Raw genomic sequence first — 18,845 nt, 5'->3', positions numbered from 1 at the left:
AGCCTCAGTGGCGGTAATCTTCTTTCACTAGACATCAGCAACCTTTCCTTCTCTAACGTGTTACCAGCGAGTACATTTCAGTTGTTGATAAATACAAACTTAAGTACTCTCATATTGGATCACAACCACTTCGACAGCATCAGCAACTATGCTTTTCAGACCTTACCCACCTTACTGACGCTGAAACTGACGTCTTGCAGAATCCAGAGGATTTCCAAAAATGCATTTCATGGCCTTGCACATTTGAACCACTTGTTTTTATCGCAAAACGAACTAGTCGACCTCACTTGGGATTTCCCCGAAAAACTACACAAACTTTACTTGGATCACAACAAGATCCAGAAAATTCCAAACGGTGTCTTCGGAAAGCTCATCAATCTAAAAGAGCTTCACCTTGACTATAACAAGGTGCATGAATTCCAAAAAAATGGTTTCGTTGGCCTGGTAAAACTCCAGAAACTTCGACTACACCACAATTCTATTAATGCGATCCCAAGTGCGTTGAGAGTATTTTTTTTAACTTTTTTTTTTTAATTCATTGTTATTAATTAAACTCTGTTTACATATCATTGCTCTAAATGCAAGTCCAGAATTCATCCAAATTAAAAAACAAAAATACAAAGTTTTAATGTTGTATGTACCCATCACAAAATGAAAATGTCATATTCCAAAAATCACGTAAATTGATCGATTGTTTTTTTTTATATATATCAAATAATTTTTTTAGGAGTTTTAGCAATTCATAGTATACTGTAGACATTACAAAGGTGGTTTCAAAATCGTGGTGTCTCCCTTTATTAAACATGGCTGATCAAAACATAATGTCTCACTTCCTCATTAAATTTGATTTTCTTAGTTAAAAGTATAACTACTTGATGAATTTATGTGATGTTTGGAATATGATATTTTCATTCTGTTATGAGTATGTACATCATAAAGATTTCTCTGTAGTTTTTTTTTTTTTTTGATTAGATTGAATTCTGGACAAGAACCACTTTATATATATATATATATATATATATATATATATATATATATATATATATATATATATATATATATACATTAGAAGATATACCCGATGTTGCCCGGTCGTAAAATATGCAAAAATATTATATTTTAATTAATGCAGAATTCTTATTTATTATAAACAGAAATACCGTATGTATTAAACGTAATGTTAAATTCTTTTTAACATAAGGAAGCTATCATACTTTACGGCTGCGCATGCACAGTCATGAAATAGTTGCAAACAGATAAAAATCAGGTGACCTCCTACATACCAATTTCTCAATTTTTACCCCTTAGCAGACCTTTTTGTTCCGGATGAAAATGGATTAAAATATTTTCCACATGTTTGAATATCCTATATATATACCGAATATCAAGTTTGTAGATATACAATTTGTTGGGTAAATAGGTTAAGAAGTCTCCTCACATCCATTCTCACTTTTATATATATATATATATATATATATACATATATATATATATATATATATATATATATATATATACGTAGATTTCTTACAATGTTTATATAAGTTTTATTTATAACAAAGTTCTACACACATAGTGAGCACTTTTGAAGAAATATTGGTTTTTAGTTCATGATGACAATATACCTGAACTTAATTAATCAATATATTTTTTTTTTACATAGACATCACCACTTATCAAGGAATCAAAAGTGGAAGAAATTAAAAGCTGAAACAGAGAAGGTGAACAAACTTCTCCTATACATCCCAACAGATACTGTTACAGATTTAGACAATATAATTTATGCAGGTGCCAATACAGTAAGTATGAAGCTTAAAGAAAAAAACAAGATGGGAAAAGAAAATGGACTGACAAAACCTGGATGAGAATTCAGGCTGAAAACTAAAATCAACAAACTCTAAAAAGAAGTGAAAGCGATAAACAAGATGAAAGCGACTAGTAGAGGATGGAACAGTAGAAATGTGACTAGCAGGAAGAGGTTAAACAAGAAACGGGAAGAACTGAAACAAAAAATGACAGAAAAAGAAGGTAGACTAAGACAATACAGATACAAATCTGAACAATGCACGCAAAACAAGACCTTTGAAAACAATGAAAGCTAATTCTATCAAAATCTGAATGGGGGAAAAACACGAACAGAACAACTGGACTCGACAGAAACAAAGCACTACTGGAACCAGATATGGGAAGAACGACAGAATCATAAGATAAACGCTGAATGGCTGAAAGACATGAAAGATAGTATAATAATAACAATAGTAATAATAGTAAGAGTACTAGGAACAATACCAAAAAACTTCGAAAACAGAGTGGGAGAGATTGGAATCAGAGGGATTGGCTAAAAAGATACAATGGATAACAATAATGAAAACAGCTGAAATATTAAGGGAAACCTTTGAATGTGGACACTAATACACATGATCCACAGGTACTAGCTGAACATACAGAAACTGTCACAGAGGTAAAACACAAGGAAACACCACATGGAATCATGAAAACTGAAAAGGTAGAATAGTATGTTAACCCCTCCTGCACCCTTCCCTTCTGTTTCCCCCACCCTTTTTTTTTTCTTTTTTAGTGTCATCATGCGTATTCTAATATTGATAACATGAATAGGTTAGCAAAACTATATACGATATCAGGAACGTTTTGGTTCTTGTTTTTTAAGAGATGGTGGTGTTTGATCAACATTGCTGGGGAAACATAATAGAATATACTGTTTTGATTTTAAACTCCACAAACAGTTTTCCATAGTAAATAACTGATGATCTCTGAAATGACAATAGGATTAGTATGAATTCCTGAAAGCAAACTAATAAAATGATTGCAAGAGATTAATTGACTCACAAGCAAAATAGATTTCCAATGAAGGACTTGGAATTAAAAGTTTGTTTATTTTTAATATAGTTTTAAAGGCTGAAAAACTTCCAAGACATAAAGGAGAACGTGTTTGAGGACACTTCTCAACCTCTAAACTCAACCAGTTTTTGATCTACAGACTTGAAATTTGGTATATATGGTATTCAGACATGTGACAAACGTTTTAATCGGTTTTCATCCAGATAAAAAAGCGATGCTAAGGGGTCAAAATTGTTACGTGAAGATCACCGGATTTTTAGATGTTTACTTAATGTTTCACAAATGCACATGCGTGAATGGTTAACATTACGGATTTTTTATGTTAAGAATAAGTAAGTTTAAAAAACTTCTTAAAGATTATGTCAAGCTTGCCTAATGGTTATCGTACTTGACTCACTGTCCTTAGGTTTTGGTTTCGATTTCAGCTCGAGTATTTTTTTTTTATTTACAAGAAGTGAACAGTTTTAAAAAAAAAACATAATACTTGCATGCACATGTCTCAGTTTCTTTCCGTTTTTTTATTTTTACTTCATTTTTTTAAAGGAACTTAATGTTACGTTTAATACCAGGCAACACTAGGTACATCTGCTAGTATAATTATAAAACTCCGGACTATCCGGTCGTCCTTGCTTGCTTGAATCTTGTCTTCAACACTTGAACAATTCCATTTTGACAGCACCTGTTTCGTAGCACAGAACCATTCATATAATTATTATGTCAATTTTTTAATCTTTTCCATCGTGATTCATCAGAGGAATAGCAACTCAACTTGAAAATAAATATATTTATTTGTGTATGGTTCAGAGGCTAAGGAATGAGGGTGGGGAGTTGTATGTTTTGATTTCGATTTGAGCTGATGGCACCTAAGTCACATATATATTTTTTTTAGTTTTGATCTCATTACTATATATTAGGTTTAATATAATAATCGATAAAGAATTGTCTCTATAATAATAAATATGTAATCTGCATGAATTAAAATATATCTAAGCGTGTCTTATGACCGAACAATGCCAGGTGGCCTGCTAGTAATATATATATATATATATATATATATATATATATATATATATATATATATATATATATATATATATATATGATGATCCCCGTTTTCTATTTACAAAATTTTAGTTAAGGTTTTCTCCTTTCATCCTTATGTAGTTAAATTCTGTTTTAAAATTGAAGACTTTTACAAAATCGGCTTATGCAAGTGCTAAGTCTATTTCTATTTAACAACTTTAGTTAATGCTTCCCCCCCCCCCACCATCCTTATATAAATGAATTCTCTTTTGTCATTATAAACATTTTAGAAGTCGGATTATGTAGGTGCTAAGTCTACGATAGGTTAAAGTTAATATATTTTTTTCCTTCCGAGAATTTAAACTGCATTCTTTATTTTTATTTTTGCATTCTTTTTATTCAAAGCTTCTTTAGACTATATATATATATATATATATATATATATATATATATATATATATATATATATATAGTGAGAGAGAGAGAGAGAGAGAGAGAGAGAGAGAGAGAGAGTCAATAAAATAAAATGACAATATAAAAATAATGTATTTATTCATTTATTCTATAAGGATCATACACCAATTAGGGGTGTAAGATAAGTAAAACACTTTATACCATGGTATTCCGAAGCCTAATTCTTCTCGTCAGAGAAGGAGAGAATATGCTAGGTAACATAATAGGGATGCGATCTCTAGCGATATTTAATAAATAAAGGCAAAAACAGTTTTCCTTATACTTTTGTGTTTCATCCTTGTTTTAGAACACATAACTAGGGCTAGGACAACAGCATATTCTTTTCATTGTTTTGACTCTCAAGTCTGTATCCGTTGATATCTTATATGCTTTTATATAGAGTGATGTGGTTCTTGGTGGATTAACTGTGTCTAACTGTGTCGGATATATACTCGAGAGTCAAAACAATGAAAAGAATATTCTGTTGTCACAGCCCTACACATAACTGGTCCATGTTGTTAGAAAGAAAATATTTATTTTCAATCATTTTTTTCCAATTTTGATATTTAGTTCTGATCAATATTTTACTGTTTATTGATTTTTGTTCTTTATCTCTGATAGGTTCTCTGTTCTCCAGTTTGGTTGGACTTGAGTCTTTGGAGCTGAACAGTAATTCCGAATACTACATTTGTGTCAATGACACAACTTCTATACTTAAACATGGCCGACAACGACATAACTTCTCTTCCTGCTGTACTAATGAGTGGCCTCCTTCAGCTTCACTATCTGTATCTGTCAAGCAACAAACTCGGCAGCACAATGACCCAAAACGATTTCAGTCGCCTGTTCGCCAGCCACAACAAACTACAAACACTCGACCTTTCCGATAACCGAATTCAGGGCACCCTGTCGAAAGACATATTCAAGAACCTGGATGAACTCAAAATCTTGCAGCTCACAAAAAACGAGATCTCTTCATGGGATGGTGAAACGTTCAAACCGATGAGCGATAAAATTGAGATCCTTGATATTCGAGAGAACCACATCACGACAATCAGCAAGTCGAATTTAGAATATCTGAACAGCTTGAAAGTTTTAAAAATTATGAAGAATCCTTTCGCCTGTAACTGTCAGCTTCGGTGGTTCCGTGACTGGCTTAAAAACACGACTGTCTTGATCCCCAACTTGGCGGAGATGAAATGCAACAGTCCTAAAGCATGGCAGGGAAAGCATCTTGTCGACTTTGACCGTTCAAAAATTGATTGTACTGACTATACCCCTTACTATATCTATGGTGGTGTCGCCATTGGCCTTGTGATAGCCTTAGTCATGACTTCCGTTATGTATTCCTACCGTTGGTACATTCGGTTCTATGCTTACAGACTAGGTAAGCGAATCAGATTTGGATTTGCTGCGCGTGAAGGTTACGAAGAAATACCTGGGAATGACTTGGTATTTGATCTGAATATTAACTATACTGATTCTGATCTTGAATGGGTTGTAGATAATGTCATGAACCCTTTTGATGATGGAGAATTTGGGGACATTAAATTTGAGGGTGAGTTTAAACTGTGCATTAAGGATCGAAATTTGAGGGCCGGTCCGGAAATGTCTGTCATATTGGAGAACATAGAGAAAAGTCGTTTTTCGTTAATTGTTCTTTCTCAGGATTTTAAGAAGGATTACAGGTGCGAGTTTGAGCTGGATTACTGCTGTAATCATTTCAAATACAACACGTCAAAGATAATCATTGTTACTGTTGGTGACCTTAGAGCACAAGATATTCCCAAACTCCTGAAACCCTTTCTGGAAAAAGACACTTACCTTAAATGGGAAGACAAAGACATAGCCAAAGAACACTTCAAGCAAAGTCTGTATGATATATTAAAGAAGAAGGAATAATTGTAATACATCTAATAGTACTTGGACGATAAATCCGAATCGGAATCGGAAATCAAAAAAAAAAAAAAAAAAAAAAAATCAGAACTTTTTAGGGGTATCAGAATTGAAAATATTTATACCTTTTTTTTTTATGCCGAAAATGATTTTTATTTCGTTGTCTTTTTTTATTTTGAACTTAATTTTCCATGGCTCATATTAATAATGCAATGATAAATATCTATTGATTTTAAACAATCAGTAAAACTAAAATCTATCGGTTACATGCATAAGTATATTTTTACGTTTGTGAAAATATATGAACATATTACATGGGGTTTTATGATAATCTGCACCCCCTCCCCGACAAAAAAAGAAATTTATATTTACAAATTTAAAAAGAATCAGAATCAGTAATTGTATCGGAATCAAGAAAAATATTGGAATTTTCCCATCACTAACATCTAGTACATGAAGTTGTCATATTAGATTTTTAAAGTTTTACCTAAATAGCATTTAAGCTGACCAATCAAACTTTGCTATCGACTATGCAGCTTTTATTTCTTACTATTGCATACTTAAATTATACTCTTCAATTCAAAATATGAATTAATCCCCTTTACATTATTTGAAGTGATCCTTCTTTGTTATTGTAGCGAAATTCGAAAATCAAATATTGAATTTCAAGTGAAAACCAATGGTATCTACTTGTCATGTCACAGTAATGAAAATATCAAAAAATTACAAAAAAACAATAAAATAGAAAATTAATTATAAATGAAAACAATTTTTTGAAAACAATTAGTGAAAATTAAGTTTTGCTAGATTGGACAAAGATTTTCAGTTTGCAATAACAAAGAAGAACCAGTTGAATTAAGGGTGCTTGTCCATCAAAATGTACAGGTGAAATATAGCAGTGTAACGCTTTCCGAAAACCAACCAATTGTGGCCGCAGTACAAAGTGAACAAAGAACAGAAAAGAACTTCAACTCGCTTTTGCTTTGTATCAACGACGTTTATCTTATTATTGTTACAGTCGCGACATCACCCATGCCTCTCACATGATATCGAACGTTATCTCATTCCATGCTCCACGACTTGTCATGTGATCGTTCTCTTCCTTTTTTGTATTCTTTACCGGTGACATCATTTTGCATGCATTTGCACATTTGCGTCTGCGTCCATGCTATGTTGCAACAGTTCCAAATAAATTAACAGGAAAACCCTTGAATATGTTTATGTATCAGGCAAAAGTATTTACACAAAAAAAATTGGAAAAATTAATGTGTAGAATTTTAATCTTGTATATAATAAAAGAGGTACAGTTTTTTCCCCTCTAGACCAAAATACCGTAGGTTTACAACAACAGATGACACATAAAAATTTATTGTATTTACGCTATTAGCCATTACCTTATTTAACTAAAGAACGCCATTCCATACACATTATTTTGTAATATTAAAAGATTACATTTATTACTAGGAGCTCCATCTTCATCATCATCCTAACCTACAGAAATAGTAGCTCAAATTTTACCCCCTCTTCGATAAGTCCTCTTACAACCCTGTTCTACACCGCGTGCATTTATACTTTTTCCTACTTTCCTGGGTCTAAGCCGTCATTAACTGACTATTAATTTCTTACACATCCCATACTCTTAACACTTTACCACTACTCGAATAATGATTTCTCCCTCCTACCATTCCTCACAATCTCATTGGTTGATGTCTACATATTCAGACATTCTGGATTGACTGAATCATAATTCAAAAAAGAACGCTACAGTGATTAACACAAACATGACTTCCCTGAGTAGAATCATTACATATTAAAAACTCTGATTACAAACTTAGTAATCTCAAAAAAAAAAAAAAAATGATTCGCACTACATTATAATTAATACTATCCTTATTACTACAAAATAAATTACTTAATTTATTTCTTATTTGTCGTGTTATTTTAACAAACGGAAATTGGAGTTTAATATTTTCATTGCTGTTTACATTTATTTCATTTACAGTGACAAATCATTATTAATTATACTTTATTGTAGTAATACAGATATAGTGGCAAATCATTATTAATTATATTTTATTCTAGGAATGTTTTTAATGTGCACCAAACCCTAAACAAAAAAAGTGGGTGCTCATTTTACATTAAATTGTGTTCATTGTTCGTTGACCCCACCCCTGAAAAAAAAAATGTGGCAATAAAGTGGGTGCTCATTTTGTGTTAAATTATTATAGAAAAGTGATCCCCCAATTTTTAGAAAATAACATTTACTCATAGTTTGGAAATTATTTATATGCCAAAGTTTCATACGTTATTTTCGTTTTCAGCACTGCTAAAAATGCATAATTTTTTAATTTCTTTAAAATGCATAAGCACCAAATTTTAAAGTAGATATTGATCTCGATTGCATATGATGGAAGAGCGCTGTACCATACGTCAGCATAACTTGGTGCTTATGATTTTTTTGGTACTGCGCAATTTTGAATTAGTTTTTCAGGTTAAATTCATGTTTTACGATATTTTTTTTTCTTACATTGTAAGGCTGAAGAACAGATTAGTTACTAAACATCCTCTCTATTTAAAGAATGGCTTTCATAATAATAACATTATTATTTCAACTTTTCGCATGATTACATTTTACATGATAACGTGATTAAATTTAACCCATTTAAAGTTTAAGAAGAAGCAGATTCACCATTGTTTGTTATGTAAATAAACCGTTCTGTTTATAATGTTTATTTTTACAGCTTAATTAAAACGGTCACTTTCTTAAATAGCGTTTACATTTATATTTGGTAACGTACAGGTGACTACTGGAATTTAGTTCCCTTTAAGGGACACAGGGTTTGATAGTTTTTTGTCACCATAACTCCAGTCTTGCCAACTAAAATACCTTGCCCTGAACTTTACCCTGAAAAATATCCTGAACCTTCCAGCAAATTTTGTGACAACCTCACTCCCAGGCACAAAATGGGGTGTCTATTCCGAAAGCCATTCTTAACATGAGGAGATTGGAGGTTGGCAAACAACAAAAACAACAACAGCCATTAATTTAGTTATTGCAGACTATTATCCTCATCTTTCTTTGTGAAACAACGTTTCGGCCAACTATTCATCTGGCCTTCGTAACCGCAACTAGATAGGAACTCTGAATCTCCTAACTGCATTCTCAGCAATTACTGCCATCCATAGTTGTCGTAATCTCACCAGTTGTTGTCATCTCACTATGCTGAGAACGCAGTTAGGAGATTCGCAGTTCCTATCCCGTCGCAGTTACCACCTGATGAAGGCCAGAGGAGCAGTTGGCCGAAACGTTGTGAAACAACTATAAAGATTAGGATAATAGTCCGCAATTAATAAATTAACAAGAATAAAAAAGCATTGGAAATGCAAAAGGATATAGGGATGGTATGCCAAAAAGTATACAAACAAGATAGCTATGAATGGCTAGGCACATGGAAATAGAATTGCATCCAAAGTATAGCCCTATAGCTTTTCTCCAATCTTCATTCCGTGCCATCATTACGGTTGTAAAAAGCTATAGGGCTATACTTTGGATGCAGTTCTATTTCCATGTGCCTAGCCATTCATAGCTATCTTGTTTGTATACTTTTTGGCATACCATCCCTATATCCTTTTGCATTTCCAATGCTTTTTTATTCTTGTTAATTAGTATTTTTACTTACAGTCTTATTTTTCAACTTACATTCATGATAGTATTGTCTTTTTTAGGAGGCGGCTCATTGCCGCCTCCATTAGTAGCAGGTCGCTTCCTGCTGGGTTTTAGGTCTTTGGGTTTTGGGCCTTAGGAGTTGCCTCTTGGTCCTCCATCGGTTCTATATTACATAGAGAGTGCTACCGCCTCTCTGATAAAACAGTTAGAGTATTATAAAGTTCTAAAATGTTCATACCTTCACTATTAAATTTTTCTTGGTTCATTCTTTGGCGTTTTGGCAAAGATTTGGCAGTTTTTGATATTTATATTTATAATAGTTTGTGCATGAGGCAGCTTTTTTCCCCTTGGGATCCCTGTTATACCGTGCTTTTGAGTCAGCACGTGAGGCAGCCTTCTTTTTTTCTGGTTCTTTGTTATAAAGAGCACGTGAGGCAGCTTTTTTTCCCTCGGAATCCCTGTTATACCGTGCTTTTGAGTCAGCACGTGAAGCAGCCTTCTTTTTTTCTGGTTCTTTGTTATAAAGAGCACGTGAGGCAGCTTTTTTCTCCTCAGAATCCCTGTTATACCGTGCTTTTGAGTCAGCACGTGCAGCCTTCTTTTTTTCTGGTTCTTTGTTATAAAGAGCACGTGAGGCAGTTTTTTTCCCCTCGGGATCCCTGTTATACCGTGCTTTTGAGTCAGCACGTGAGGCAGCCTTCTTTGCCTCAGGATTTGCATGATACTTAATTTTTATTATTTCAGCGTTTTTCTGATAGTATTCTTTTTGCTCAGATAATACCTTGACTTTGTTTTTTTCATAGTCTATATTTCTCTGAGCTTTTTTACTACGTGCTGACTTTGGCATTTTTTATTAAATGTAAACATATAACACTTATGTGTATCTTGCTATAATATCACTTATCTTATAGCAAGACAACTCTCGTAGAATTGAGATACTGCCCCGTCACCAATAGTTAAAGTGTGGAATGGTATATACACCAATAGTGTAGTTGTTATCTTTATATGAAGTCCTAATCAGTGACAGTGTGAGGTTACTTGGTTAATTTATTGTAGTTTATTTTAGAAAACTTACTTGTTTTTATTAGTAGATTGTGTATAGTAGCCACAATATCTAGTTATTTTTGTGGCTAGGGCTTGGATTTTGATTCTTTTTGGTCAGCTTCCAGTGAGTTCTTAGAAGATGACTTTCTTGCAGTTTCTTTTGCGGTTAATTTAACTTATTTCCTTTGGCGTTTGGTGAGTTCTTAGAAGAACTGGTCTGATCTACTTTTCTTAGCGAGCGAAGAGATTCAGCTGCATTTAACAATGGTTGCTATAGTGTATTTTTGCGCATGCGTGAGAATTTTAAGTTTCCTCCTTATTTTTCAATAGTTTGACAGTAGTCATGTGTCTTTCTGCCAAGAGCGACAGACGTCAGTGTTAGCCGTGATCGTCTAGAGGTTAGGACCCCACGTTGTGGCCGTGCTAATCTAGGTTCGAATCCTGGTCACAGCATTGACATTTTGTACATATTTTACAGTCCAAAATCTGAAGAATTATTTGTTTTTATAACATTGTTTTTTGACGTCGTACTTGCTGATAGGTTACTCTTATAACAATTTTGATCAACTGAGATAAAGATTTCGTGGTTTCATTAACGCTGGTGGGTTACTGTTTAAAGAAAAAACCTTAACGTTCACCTCAAATATTCAGCGTCCAAGAAATATAGGCCACTGGCAAACTGGAACGTCTGTGAGCATCCGGTGTATTATTTGGAGCTGTCCCTTTTGAGAGAAGTTCCGTGTTCGAAGTGGTCTGTCTACATTGAGTATATAGTGTTTAAAACTTGTTATTACACGTAATCTTATTTAATTATGGAGTTAGCTAAAAAGCGATGGGTCACTGCACTTCTCCGTGTAAAGAGCAGTCGATTGATGCTTGAACTGTTGTCAGAGACCGTTCGTACACCGAGATACATCGTCTCAAAAGAAAGAAGAAAGCAGAAGAAGAAAAAAGAAAGAAGAACAATTGGCCATTTTTGTATCCTTTTTTTTTTGCTCTCTTTTGACATTTTAACCGACGTACTGACACTCGCTGGATTCGTAAGACGCTTCTCTGTAAGAATATGTGCTTTTTGAAACTTATAAGTTGATTTTAGTTGAGATTTGGATAGTTTTGTTTTGTAGGCGTATATAGGCGTGTACAGGCCATCCCTATATAGAGAGTGCTACCGCCTCTCTGATAAATAATACTCATCTGAATAATGGATTCCAATTAAATAATATTTTTTTTTTCTTACATCACTTTAAAATGACATAATCGCCTTCAAGTCTGACATAAACAAATACGTGTTGCACCGTCACTTAAGTAAGCAAATCCTTTTGTTTCCACGTTTTGTTTCAAATTGTCTCATAGTATTATTCTACATCGAATTGCCAACCTCGTTAACCCTTATCCCAATATTTAACACACTTTACAAACAATACCACGGGACTACTTCCCAGCTGACTACAATATGATCGTTTTTCAAGTTCAATGTAAACAAATTCTTGTTGGGCAATCCTCTTAAATAATCAAATTCTGACAAGTTTCAATTGTTGTTTCCAATCCTCACAGTGTTGTCTCACTCTCCATCTGACACTCGTTGACTCTTGTCCTCGAGCCTTAATAATCAGTAACTTGTTAGCAAATATTAAAAAAAAACAAAAAACACTGTAAATTTTATTGGAATCTTTTATAAAACTATAAATACTGTTTTTTTTTATGAGAATAAGAAAAATGATGAAAAGTGAGGAAAGGGGGAGAGGGCAGAAAACAAGCAAACAAAAACATGTCATTAAAATGATTCCCAGAGAATGCCGGATATGCACCAATTAACAACGACCTGTGTGTATTGAATTATTTGGATTACTTTTCCCGTACTGGATGTCTAACAACATTTCAGCTAATGTAGCCTCCAACCTTCTTCTGGTGCATCTTGTCAAATTTGTGAATTTGTACACAAAACCCTTTATTAAATCCACAGGGAGAGGGGGAGTATTGGGAATCCCAGCTTAATTGCTATATAAGTAGTTTTAGAAATAGAAAGTTATGTAAGTATATTTTCATTTCCCATCAGCGAGTTGGCAGGGTCACAAAAGGTTAGGTTTGACAGGTATCAACCTAGATAGAATGCACCGGAAATTAGGGGTGACACGGGAATTGTGGTCGTAGGCTTCCGGTTGACGACCACATGGGCTGAGAGTGGTTTAGGCAGCAGAGGAAGCAGATCGGAGATTTCAGGTCCCTCCCGACAATCAGGGTCCGAGATGATAGGCTTGCCTTGAAATAAAAGATTGAAGCTTCAAATCCATCTTTTTGTTTATCGACGCATCTGTCTGCAGTGACCACTTCCCACGAGATGGCAGACCAGCGTCCAAGAAGATATCATCCGCTGGCCAAGGCAAGCAGATATATATGCATTATGTTATTTGCACGTACATGTCTCGAGACCTTCCAAGGCAAGAAACGGTGTAAGGATAAGAACACCCACACACACATATAACAGTGAACTGCGCGTAACATACGTAAGAGCATACACACGCACGCCCGCATATGTAAGAACGGTGATAAACACACAGACCCATAAAAGTACTCGTAACAAGAAAACATAAAAGAGAACAATTAGAAACAGAAACGTTTAATAATAATAGTAATAAATAAGTAATAAACAGGACAGCAAACATTTACGGTAACAGGGGTAGCTTGCTCTTTTTCTGCATCGGGCATGACTGGATAGAAGTCTTGAGTAATTTTTACTTGTCTTATTAATACTGTGATACTAAGTGCGTCCACCCACCTCCAGCGTTAATGTTAGGAAGTGAATCAAAATAAAAAAAAAAATTGTCGGAATTTAAAAAAAAAAAAAAAAAAATGGTTAGAAATGATTAACCAAAGACAGTACGATGAATATCCAGAAGTGGTATCGTTAGTTAGGATTTCTGAACTTGAAGTTAATATATTTAAGATTAGTTTTATGGCAGTTTTTAAGGTTTTGACAGTCGACGACAGTTTGCGTCTCAGAGCCGATCAGGAAGAGCTTTAACAGATGAGAAGATGAACTGATCAAGTGACCAAAATGCCTTGACAGTCAGCTATTAACTGAGAATGTTTGGCAGTCCTTTATAACACACGCTCAGGGGCAACTAATGTATACAGGATGTATCAAAGTTTTGTTTTCTCTTGTGAATTTATATTATTTTATCCACATTATATTTCTTTTGGTCTGTCTGCCCATTCCACTTTTTCTCAGAAACTATTGGACCAATCTGGTTGAAATTTTGTACAGACCTTGTTATGAGAAGATGCAGCAAACTTAGTATCACAGTATCCGTTCGATGCACAGTTAGGAATTAACAGTATTTAATGCAAAAATGAGCACAAATTTAACCATCAATTTTGGTATATAGCACTAATTCAAATTCAACTGGCTATAACTTTTCCCCATTTTTAACGGGCTAAGAAGTCTAATTTTTTTTATTATTGTAAACCAGTGCCTGCACTCTCAGTGATCGTCAAAACGATGTGGTCAAAAGAAGATACAGACAAATAGAAAACCATGGCAAACAGTGTTGCGGTTAGTGATTATCGAAAAGGATGCTATGGTTCATTCGCACTGAGGATTGAACCTTCAATTTACAGAAGATCGTCACTTAGAATCGATTGTTACTTAGCTATTTTTTTTTATCATTTGCTTCCTAGGAACGTGAGAATAACATCCAAGATGAGAATAGTAGTCTGAATAAGCCAAATAAAACAAATTACCAAATCCTTATCTAAAAAAATGACAAAAAATAATGTGCGTTGCTTGTTTTCTAAGAAAATCTTATATTTCTGGATCTGGAATGGTTTTTTTTTATCAATGCCGGTATTTGGTTGGTTGAGAGTGTAACATTTCAAATGTGAAACAGGAAGCGTCTGATTGTTTACACCAACGTGTACCTTTGTGGATAGGTGTTCTCACCAGTGAGCGATCAAGTAAACAAAACCAAATCAACAAAAGTCTTTCTATGCTTAATGTTACTGGTCTTTCTTTCATAGCTGATTCTTTTGTCGTTTATGACTGGCTGTTTTCTGTGTGGTTGCGTTGTCCAGTGGATGTTCAATTGAGATAAATCTACGTTGTCCAGTGGATGTTCAATTGAGATAAATCTACTCCTGCATGAAAACACGGAAACTTACTGAGGTTTCAAATGTTTTATTTAGAGAAAGAGTTAACTCATTGGGGAGAGACCATGTAACCAATTACTGCGCATCTCTTCTGTGCTGTTCCCAATGAGGAACTGACTTCTAAAAATCCTTTTGTTTCTCTCCCACACACAAAATACCTGGGCAGTCAAATTGACATTCCTCAGTCAAAGCATCTCAGACAGTTAGCAATAATTTAACTTCTCTCCAAAGAGAGAAGGCCAGACCTGGAAGGGTTGACCTTCTAGGACTACCCAGACCCATATTTAGCCCGACAGAAGTAAGGCCACCATTATTCATAAGGGCTCACCTCCTTCAGACTGGTTGTCAAGAAGGAATCCTGGACATGGTAAGAATGGCATCTCTGACCTTCTTGGTTAGACTGTGCATGAAAGAATGCTCTGTGAATCTATTTATCTCCCACCCCCTCCCCACGGTAGATAAATTAGATGCAAGGGTCGGAAAGTGAGATTGAAAAGCCAGCACTCCCAAGGACGAGCACTCTGTCCTGCAAAAGTGCCTGAGCAACCCCATGGGTATATTCCCTGGTAGGGTCAAGTTAGGCGATTAGCAATAAACTAACCCCTTCTTAAAGAGAGAATGCAAAGCCTGGGAGGGTGGACCTCCGAGAATTGTACAGGAACAGCAATATACTGCAATCAACATCGGAAATGGTTATTAGAAGAATGGTCTCTGTTGATTTTGGTGTCAAGGTAAAAAAATCTCAGTGGCACCAAGGCGTGAGAATGAATACTCTGATTGATGCCGAGGCACTATTGACCTTCTTGACAATTTTAACAATGTGTTTGTTCAACACAAATTGTTGCTAACAATAATGTCGAGGTTATATCCACAAGAAGATTTCATGATATTATTGCAGACTCATAAGGCAACAACAACAACTGCAATAATAATAATAATAACAATAATATCGACTGACACTACACCATATAGTCGAAGAGTCATAAAGGATAGAAAAACTGAGAAGGGAAAGCACTAACCAGACCTCCACTGAATGGGTGTGAAGATGATTCAAACCTTGGGAAAGCTTACTGTCACCTAAATTTCAGTGATGATTAATGGTCATTGCGAATGAAAAATAAATGGCAAGCGACTGTTACGATAATGCAAATTTATTTGCAAAAGTTATCAAAAGAGGTGGAGAGTACTGGAAATCTGGAGAGACTTGTTGTCACCCAGATTCCAGGAAACACCATCGAACACCACTGGTTGTCGGTGAGCAATCTATGATTACGTCCTACGTGAGGACTCCTAATGACTGCAAATAATAAACAACAGATGAAAGATATGACAATAAAACGGGTGTAATATATTCAACTCCTCTGCTATCTCACATGACTTAAATTTACAATCAGCCAAAGTGTTTTGGACTTTTTTGTTTTCCGTGTCAACTGCCAAAAGGTCAGCATCATTAGTGTCTATATGATCATATTTAGTCAGCATAACCATCTCTTAACCATTATATTTGATAAAGTAGAGTCTGAATAATACTTAGCAAGACATTTCGGTACTTGTACAGTTTAATCAAGACATTAAAAAATGAAAATATTAAAAAAAAAAAAAGGTTATATTGTGCATATCCGTTTTGAACTGAAGATCTCTGAAAAAAATTTCACTTAATTTAATGGAGTAATTTTTTTTTTTACAGCGGAAAAACACGTTTTTATGAGAACGCATTGAAGGCAGACATCTTGGATTTTTTAGATTTTTGTTTGGAGTTTAGAAACGCCGCGGGGAGATAACTCAATTTAAAGAGCCGACACTCCTTCTTCATCTTTAATAACTAATTTTTACTCCTAAAAATCTAACTTTTTGCTCTGTATCATAACAAATTGTTTTTTCACTGTAAAAAACAAAAACTACTTGATGAAATTAAGTGAAAATTTTTTTTTTTTTTTTAGAGAACTTTATTCCATGATAGATACATACAATTTAAACTTTTTTCGATATTTTCATTTTTTAATATCTTGATTAAACTGTACAAGTACCGCTATTTCTTTCGTTGAACAGTATTTTTCCTCTTGCGTCTGAAAGCAATGTTTTATCGACGCAAATTAAAATTTTTACATGACTTTAAAAATAAATTTGCCTTAGTTAAAAAAATAATAATTTGTAAACTAATAATTTGATTGGGCTAATCTCTTTGCATTTCATTTGAAGGTTAGTACTTTATAAAAAAAAATGCACATTTTTGTTTTTACATGATCGGTGCTATTTCAGACTTACTGAATGATGCATTATTCAAAATTTGGTTTCTATTTGTGGCATAAGGAAAGGGAGACAACTCGTTTTTTAAGACCAAGTCATTCATTATATATTTTTTTTTTTTTTTTTTTTTTTTTTTACAAAAAAAAGATCTGAACACGACAAAGCCACCTAAAAAGAAATATGTTAGAGCGCTTGTAACACTTTATCCGAGTAAAATTTAGAGATTGACCAGATACATAAATAAATGTATGAGTTTAATATTGACCAAGGCAATCTTTAAAAAAAAATCCATTTTCGATTTTTTAAATTTTTCAAATCTAACATCTCATATTATTCAGACCTTCTCAGAGAACATGTGGCACAATCAAGACAGTATAAGATGTGTGCAAAATAAACGTCAGTTATTTTGAAAGAATATTTGAGAGTTTACGGGTTAGAGATGTAGAACAGTTGAGGTAGCAATGGTCTGTTGGCATCCTTATCACTTCCATGTTTTCTTTAATCTCCCCCTCTAAACTGTAAAACCTCTACTTGAATTGTTCTACAACTGACTGAATAACACTCATCCATTCTGTCAACGTGACCATACTATCCCTATACTCTTCATAGATTAAATAAACAGTTTACTTCCAAATTCTATATTGATTCCTCCCACCTAGTTATACAATACATATCTTAAGACGGTTGGAGGTTGCATCGACTGAAACGTTATGAGAATAACTCAAAATGAGAACATTAGTTTTGATAATCCGAACCCTGATAGTTTACTATATCAAAACATTAGTTCAACTTTTTTTTTCTTTTTTTTTTTTTTTTTTTTTTTTTTTTTTTTTTAAATATTTATAAAATAAAAAGTAATTCATATCATTTCGATACTTTGGACTCCTGTTCTCATATTGAGTGTTATTTTTCACAATATTTCAGTTGATGTAACCACAGACCTTCTTCAGGAGTATCATGTCAAACTGGAAATTTTTTCTGTTGAACTCCGGAATCTTTCTGTCATTGGAACCCTTTGTTTAATCCACAAGGTAGTATGCAGACTGAACCTTCAACCTCCAGAAGTGTAACTTTTACAACTGAATTTTACCAAGTACTTTATCCGATATGCCATGAGTTATATATATATATATATATATTATAGTATGGTTCAATAGTAATAATGTTCAAAAAATTAAATGAATTCAATTCAATTTATTTGGCAAAATATAAAACAATTGTGCTTCAGTTGCCAAGTAGGGAAAGAATGGTAGAAATTTACACAGTAGAGATACACTGTCCAAATTCACCTTGAACTGTTGCGCTGTTGGTACCTTTATTACCTCCCTTGAAAATCTATTCCAAGGTCAAGGGATTCTGATCGAGAAAGCGATTCTCCTTTTGTTCAATTGAAATCAGTGGTAAAATAGTTTCCTGTAGTGTTTGCGTAAACCTCTTTCTGGTTCAGATTTTTGGAGTCGGCTTTCACTGGACATATCTGATAGACCCTACATCATTTAAGTAGCCAGTC

General features: G+C 34.0%; 1 protein-coding gene across 1 annotated transcript in view; it reads left to right on the top strand.

Annotated features, from left to right (window-relative positions):
* LOC145252737 (toll-like receptor 4) overlaps positions 1 to 7,430 on the top strand; it is a 12,593-nt gene extending 5,163 nt beyond the window's left edge. Inside the window, 3 exon segments of the mRNA XM_080112604.1 lie at positions 1 to 496; positions 4,957 to 5,180; positions 5,182 to 7,430. The exon segment at positions 1 to 496 is cut by the window's left edge and continues 760 nt beyond it. Coding sequence (XP_079968730.1) covers positions 1 to 496; positions 4,957 to 5,180; positions 5,182 to 6,237 — 1,776 coding nt within the window. The 3' untranslated portion in view covers positions 6,238 to 7,430.
* The last annotated feature ends 11,415 nt before the right edge of the window (positions 7,431 to 18,845 follow it).

This window comes from Euprymna scolopes, chromosome 29 (genome assembly GCF_053919585.1).
Source record: "Euprymna scolopes isolate OS-2025 chromosome 29, ASM5391958v1, whole genome shotgun sequence".
Taxonomy (NCBI): domain Eukaryota; kingdom Metazoa; phylum Mollusca; class Cephalopoda; order Sepiida; family Sepiolidae; genus Euprymna; species Euprymna scolopes.
Note: the sequence above shows the minus strand (reverse complement) of the source record. Positions and strands in the feature narration are given on the sequence as shown.